Here is a 7378-nt window from a genome sequence, read left to right on the forward strand (position 1 = left end):
TGTTTTTGCTCGTTTAACACACATGTGACACATTTAACATTTTCGATTCGTTTAATTTGTTTCTTGCTCTATCTAATATGTCTTTGACATTATTATACGTTTTTTAACCCGTTTAACATAATTTTGATTTATTTGAAATTATTTTGATATTTTAATTACTAAATCAGTTGAAGAAATAATAGGTGAGATTAATATGAATTATTTAAATAATTCATACTAAACAAAGTCTTAAATATGATAAACTCTTATGTCATTAAAGAGTTTTAGAATAATAGTGATATGTCATTTTCGTTTGACTGAGATCAATATAGTGAAAATCAAGAGAATATATTGGAGTTAAAAAATAGTTCATTTATATTGAATTGATAAGAGAGAATTTAATTAATTTAATTTAATTTGCATATTTTGGGTAATCCTAACCCAACTTAAAATGTCTTCAGCCTAAATTCAACCCAACCCAAATTCAATCCAAACAAAATTAATTTACCTTAATTAATATTTTGGGTTAGGGTTGGGGTTTAGGTTAATCCAAATGATGCTCACCCCTAGCCACCACTTCGGGTGGTGTTTCAACTCCAATCGTTGTCTAATTCTTAATCTTAAATTTCCTCTTAAGTTGTTGTGTTCTAAGAGAGAGTGAGACTTTTTTTGCAACCTCTATGGGTAAAGTTTCTATGGCAACATCCGCCACCAGATCTGCTGGTGTTTCAACTTCAACCGTCATCCAGAGTTATTAAATTTTCTTCTTCGGCTGTTGTGTTCTAAGCGGGAGTGGGGCTTCTTTTGCAACCTTTGTAGGTTGAATTACTATGGCAACAGTCGCCACCACTTCGACTGGTGTTTCAACTCCAATCGCCGCCCGAAGAATCTTCTTCTTTGGTTAATGTGTTCTAAGCGTGAGTGAGGCATCTTTTCTCTTTGACTTTGTTCTAATTGAGGCATCTTTTTGAATTTCAACCACCACTTTGAATTCAACTCAAACTTTTGAGGGTTGATGATCTATGCCACAAATGCCACTACTTTGGGTGGTGTTTTAACTCGAACATAGCCTCGTACAAGACATAGATCGAAGAATCAAATAAGACAAATGGGTTGACAAATGAGTTGAGTTTATGCTCACCCTAGCCACCACTTTAGTTTCTAATTCAAGGACCTCCTTCCTGAGGATTTATTTTCATCCATCGTCATATTATGTGTCTAGAATTCTACTTGTATATATTCTCGTTGTTATCTGTTAGATAAAATTAGATCGGTTAAATAGAACTTAACAAAAACAAACTTCTTGTGCAGGAACGGTTAAAGAATTCAACCGGTCAAGTTACTCAACCGGTCAAACAACCCAACCGACCAAAAATCTGACCGAACAAGAAGATAAGACACCGGTCAAATCAGAAGGCCAAAATCGTTGGACATTCGGTCAATCTGAAGTTATTGAAAAACCGGAAGTCATCCGGTTAACCTAAACAACCGGCCGGTGCAGATAGATACCCTGAGTATCTGTTGAGGATGATACCAAAGGGACAGACCTTAATATTGTCATATTCATACAAGTCAGAGGACAATCTGCAGGCTGCAGAAGATCGTCCGACAAGATCTTTCCACTCCAGGATAAATTAGAGGCGCAATCTTCCAGGTGCAGACAACTGTCCAACCGACAGTTGTCATACTAAGTAAAAGACAAACCTAGCCGATTTGACCTATACACTGGAAGCCTAGACTGCCAGGTCTGAATCACTGAACTTCTGCTCAACCAATCAGATTCAAGGAAATGAAATGTGACCGTTGGCACATTTCACCTATAAAAGAAGGAGCTGAAGAGGAGTAAATGCAGTTCTAAGAGTTTTCAACAACCCAAGTGACAAAATGGTTATCAGTTCTACCAATTACAAGTTCTAAGATTTATTAATTGCAAGTTTATCTCTCTACAAGATTTAGAGCTTGAGTGTATTTGAAGCGTGATTACAATTTCGGTGAGAATTGTACGAGTGTTATCGAGCAGAAAATAAGTCTCGATCGGATTGTGTTTGTGTATTCCTTAGTGAATATCCTTCTCGCAGTTTCGAGAGGAAGGGGTGACGTAGGAGTTTATCTCCGAACATCCATAAAATTTTGCCTTGCTATTTACTTTCTGTCGGCCTTGTACTCTAACCGATTCTACCTAACCTGACTATACTCCAAACCGACCTTATCTAAATTCGGTTCTGTCCATCCAGTGTGTGTGCTGCTTCAACCTGAAACAAACCACTTCCGCACTTGAACTCGATTCAAGGGTTTATGACAGTTTGTGTAGTATTGAAACCCCGGTGTTAATCTCTAACCGGATTAAACACCAACCGTTGAGTGAAACGCGTTAACCGACCAACCCCGGTCCCCCAGCCGCGACCTAGATCCTAACATTATCATAATCTGGCTTAAAAATCACTAATTCCTCGTAAGACACCTTATGAATGAAAATCGATAATTCAATAACATTAATCTGAAGATAAAGTATTCTAATAGAATTGACTTGATTATATCTTCAACCGGAGACTAGAATTTATTTTCTACATCGTCAATCGTTTCTTTCTCTGACAACAAATCCTAAATAATATATAGTTTTAAAATTTAATTATATAAATATTTTTTTGTATATTTATTTTTCGTAAATGATTAAGTAAATAAATAAAATTATTTTTTTACTTTTTTTATATTCTTTATATACTATCTTTTATTGCCTATTTTTTATTTTTTTATTTAAATTTTTCACTATAAAACTTTTTAAGAATAATATATAATTTTTTTTAACAATTATAAAATTAAAAGATATTATAATGAAGGTTATAAAATCTCCATATATTTTTAATCTTTTTTTATATTTTGTTTATGATGTATTATCTAAAAAAAATTATAATTCATATTTTTTAAAATAATATTATATTATTTTAAATTATAAATAAAATAAAAAGAAAATATATATATATATATTAAATTTATGATGTCACAATATATAAAAATTGAAATAAGCTCATAAATATAAAAAGAATAATAAATAAGTGAAAAGGGGCTACCTTTTTTCCCTTCTCTCTCTTGTATTGAAGGAGCGCTCCTCCCTCTAAATCTACACTCCATATCTACTAGAGAAGGAGAAGAAGAAGACCGACTCTACACTACTACAAAACCTCTCAAAACCCTTCCTTTCTCTGTAAATCAATGGCGGCTACGGATTCCATGGACGCCTCTGAAGGACCCGTTCTCAACTTCATTAACAAGCGTCTACGAGCCCTACGTAAGAAGCAAAACCGCATCCTCCAAATCGAAGACTCTCTAGCTCAAGGAAAAGCCATCAACAAGGAGCAAGAAGATCTCATCCGTTCGAAAGTCTCCATCTCAGCTTCAATCGACGAGTTGGAGAGACTCCGGCAGCCTCTCGCCGCTGCTGTTGCTGAAGAAATTACTCTTGCTCTCCATCGCCATCGCCATCAGGAATCTGCTTCCCCGTCTGATACTACCGCCGATCCACTTGATGATAAGGAAGAAAAAGAAGAAGAAGAAGAACATCAAACGGCGGATGCTGAGGCTCAAAAGGAGGTGGAGGAGAATAGAGATGATGACTCAATCGTTGAGGATCTTCTTAATCTGCTTTATTTTGGTATGATGTTTGATGTTAAAAGTCAGAACGATTTCACCTCCATGATGTTGACTCGGACGCACGAAAGAGGTTGCTGTTTGACTTACGATTACGTTACCGATGATGAATCCGCGGATCTGCTTGTTGATATGGATTTGGATTCGATTTCGAGATTGAGTGGTTTGTTGATATCAAGACCTACGGATTCGGTCCTCTCTCACAAGAACGCTTTGCAGAAGTGCGTAGAGAACGCTAAGCGTTGGCTTGCTAGCTCCGATGAACCAATCGATTCAATTCCAAACACCACATGTATGTTTTCTGATAGCTGATCAAACAACATTTATATACATTGTCTACACTCACTTTTTGATTAATGATATTGTTAGATGCGGGATTAAGAGCTAAGCTCAGCAAGATAATGGCCTCGCACTACTTCACCACTACGCCAGAGATGAAAGCTACGGTTGTGATGGCTGCTGCAGCAGCAGGAAATTATGGATCTTTTCAGGTTGGCGCCACTCAAGAGTACCATGTGCCCTTAAATGTGTCGACCCTAGCTGAAATCCCCAATGAACAACAGTATCAGGAGGTAATCATTAAAGATAAGAATATCAGTTTGAGTTGCAGCAGCCTGTCCGACACTAAGAATATGATCACTAACTACATCTATAATCCTTTAGTCTAGGGTTTTATTCTTGTATGGATAGCTAGATATCTTAATTTCAAAAGAAAGCATGAAAATAAGCTGGTTTGATTTTCATAGGAAGCTGATTCGTCAAACATTCAAGGCAATGAAACTTACAGTTACGAATCAAACCCGGTGGAAGAATCTCAAAAGGTTGGTTTCATAACATCCCTTGATTGTTTGTTTCCATGAGCTTGTCAAAATCCTGGATAATAAATGAATAAAATTGGTTGCAGGAGTACCAAGATGATTCCGGAGAAGTCAGAACGAAAGAAGAGTTAATCAAATCAGAGACAGAAGATGAGAATCAGAGAGTAGGAGAATCGAAGGAAGACCAGCAGTATGCCCAAAGGAGAAGCTACCAGAACCAAAGAGGCGGCGGTGGTGGGCGTAGAGGAGGATATTCCAGTGGTGGTCGTGGTGGAAGAGGAAGTGGCAGAGGAGGAGGAAGTGGTGGTGGGTCTGGAAACCAATTCTTCGATCAGTCTGGAAACTATTACCCAAGAAGCTACTATGTCAACAATAACAATAGGCCAAGAGGAGGAAGGGGTGGTGGTGGTGCAGCAGCAGCCCCGGGAGCTCCTCAAACCAGAAGCTACGTTCAAGCAGATGCATGACTGGTTTAATTAATTAGTGTTGGCATCTTCTTGAATTGGCTTTGACAAAATGTTGGTGGTGAATGTAGCTTTTGTTTTCTTCTTTTGGGGATTCATTTCGACTCACCATTTGCTCTAAAATCTGTTAATTGGCATCATCATTACACAGACACTTCTCTTTTGGTTGGCAACTCAGCCAATTAATGAACTTTTGTTTTAACATCTTACCAAACTTCTTGACAAAAAAGTAGGCTTAAAATGAAACAAAGATTAGGTTTTTGCTGTTTCAAAAACAGTTACACACGATCAAGAATGAAGGAACATTTAGAAAGGGATCCCAAGAAAATTGGCTAGGAATCCCACATCATTGATCATCTGAACCAACAAAGGAAGAACAAAAGACATATACAACAATTATCAAGTGTCAAACTACAATTGTGTCTGCTCTTAGATCTGAACTCATTTGGCATTAAAGCTAAATATGAAACTAGATCTAAACTTTTGAGTTAAGAAAACCCTAAATTTGGATCTAGGAGCAAAGATCATTTTACAAGGGAAAGAAACAAAATATTTGGATCAAGATGGCCAATTATTGAAAAAATACAAGTTATTTTGATTTTTAATTACTTTTTATACCCACTATTTTATATTTAAAGTTTATAAGAAAAATAAAGATATTAATTGAATTGATTGGCTTTACAAGATATTTGAATTGATTGGCTTTACAAGAAAATCCAATGCAAGACAAGAACTCAGAACAAAACTAACAAAACCACAATTAGTTGGCTTGAGTTGACAAAATCTCATAATCAATTGTTCTTGTTCTATAAAATTTTCAGAAATAATTAACTTTATTAATATAACATTATTAAAATTATTTCAGTTATTTTACATATAAAATATAAATAACTCAAAGGAATCATAACATTTAAGCCACCTTAAAATAAGTAGCAACTCTCAGTTAGAAAAGTTAAAATCAAGCCAAACATCATATGATTTTCCCTAGTTAGTAACTTATGCACAATTTCATCAAACCATGTTTATTTTTCATTATTAGCTAGTAGTAGTGGTGGACAAAACCCTCTTGAGCTCAGATTTCTGTTCTTGAGTGAGCTTTGTCGGAAACTCAACATCAAACTTGATCCTCAATCGCCCTTTCTTCCCCGGTTCTTTCGATATAGGCATCCCTTCGTCTTCAACCGCCACCTCAAATCCAGGCCTCACAATGTGCTTCACAGGAACAATTAGGTTCCTCCCATCAAGAGTAACCAGATTAATCTTGTTCCTCCCAATTAAAGCATCTACTAGAGATATCTTCTTATGCACAATTAGATCATTTCCATCCCTCTTGAACACATCATGAGCCTTTTCCTCCACCAAGAACACTAGATCACCTGCAGAAAACCCAGGTTCTTGGTTTCCTTTCTCAGGGAAAGTGATCTTCGTCCCCTTTTTCCAACCGGGTTTGATCTCTATCGACACTACTTCTTCAACCATCTTCGGTTTTCTGTAATAAGATTGGTTAAGAAATATTGCAGGAATTTCTGGATCTATCTATCTATATGTATAATCAAAAAAACATACCCAGAATTGTCAGGAACAATGCGGCTGATCTTCATCTTCCTCTTGGAACCCTTATAGAGTTCCTCCAAGCTACAAGCTAGTTTATTTTCAACATCCATAAGTTTATACCCATTTGATTTCATACCTTCCCCATTACCACCGTTTCCACCAAAGAATTCCTTGAACATGTCTGCTGCATCTCGAGGGTTGAATCGGTAAGATCCTTCTCCACCGTCTTCTGATTTGAGTGCTTCCTTGCCGTAGAGATCGTAGACTTGGCGGCTTCTAGGATTGCTGAGGATCTCATAAGCTTCAGAGATCTGCTTGAATTTCGATTCAGCCCCTGGAGATTGATTCTTATCTGGATGCCATTTCATTGCAAGTTTCTTGTAAGATTTCTTCAAATCTTCATCGGTTGCAGTCTGTGCGACTCTTAAGATGTGATAATAATCAACACCCATTAAAACCCAGATCTTTCTGTGTCTCTGTCTCAATTCTGGGTGGATGGATTTGAAGAAGATAAGGAAAACCGATTGTTTTTGTAGGGTAGAATCAGAATCAGCGGACGGTTTGAAGATAGGGTGGGTTCCGACAGTTTCCGGCGACTCGGCGACCTGTCAAATCTGCTTTCACTAGAGAACAAGTTGTTTGAGATAAGAAGAAGAAGAAGAGGAGAAGACCAAAGTAATGAATGAAGGTGAAGGGCTGCTGGGATCACGTACGCGCCAGCCTAATATGTTAGCTTCACATTGCTGTCAAATTGTTAAGGTGAAAAACAACTTTTTTAAAATTTTGTAATATTCAAATTATAAAATAAGAAATGTGGACTATTTATGTCATTAGTTGACTATATGAATGTGGGGATTGTGACTTTATGTCAAAAATAAATGGTAGTTATCATTAAGTTGTTGCACTAATTAAATAGGT

General features: G+C 36.6%; 2 protein-coding genes across 2 annotated transcripts; one reads left to right on the forward strand and one right to left on the reverse strand.

The window, feature by feature from the left end:
- The first annotated feature begins 3052 nt into the window (after positions 1–3052).
- Positions 3053–5115, forward strand: LOC124921967 (DEAD-box ATP-dependent RNA helicase 37-like). Its single transcript, XM_047462676.1, has 4 exons — positions 3053–3916; positions 3994–4196; positions 4371–4445; positions 4529–5115. Exons 1-4 carry the CDS (start codon positions 3190–3192, stop codon positions 4907–4909), a joined length of 1386 nt encoding a protein of 461 aa, XP_047318632.1. The 5' UTR covers positions 3053–3189; the 3' UTR covers positions 4910–5115.
- A 609-nt stretch (positions 5116–5724) lies between these two features.
- On the reverse strand, positions 5725–7160 carry LOC124921969 (dnaJ homolog subfamily B member 1-like). The gene is made up of 2 exons (XM_047462677.1): positions 6473–7160; positions 5725–6395 (listed from the first exon to the last, which is right to left on the reverse strand). The coding sequence occupies exons 1-2, from the start codon at positions 6910–6912 to the stop codon at positions 5942–5944; spliced, it is 894 nt and encodes a 297-aa protein (XP_047318633.1). The 5' UTR covers positions 6913–7160; the 3' UTR covers positions 5725–5941.
- Positions 7161–7378: the final 218 nt, after the last annotated feature.

The sequence above is a fragment of the Impatiens glandulifera genome, chromosome 1 (assembly GCF_907164915.1).
Source record: "Impatiens glandulifera chromosome 1, dImpGla2.1, whole genome shotgun sequence".
NCBI lineage: Eukaryota > Viridiplantae > Streptophyta > Magnoliopsida > Ericales > Balsaminaceae > Impatiens > Impatiens glandulifera.

Excerpts from the sequence above, each read along its gene's own strand:
- LOC124921969 (XM_047462677.1), bottom strand. The coding sequence starts at position 6,912 with ATGGGTGTTGATTATTATCACATCTTAAGAGTCGCACAGACTGCAACC. Across the intron at positions 6,396-6,472 it reads ATTGTTCCTGACAATTCTGG|AAAACCGAAGATGGTTGAAG; the intron begins GTATGTTTTTTT and ends ATCTTATTACAG.
- LOC124921967 (XM_047462676.1), top strand. The coding sequence starts at position 3,190 with ATGGCGGCTACGGATTCCATGGACGCCTCTGAAGGACCCGTTCTCAAC. Across the intron at positions 3,917-3,993 it reads TTCAATTCCAAACACCACAT|ATGCGGGATTAAGAGCTAAG; the intron begins GTATGTTTTCTG and ends TGATATTGTTAG. Across the intron at positions 4,197-4,370 it reads ATGAACAACAGTATCAGGAG|GAAGCTGATTCGTCAAACAT; the intron begins GTAATCATTAAA and ends TGATTTTCATAG.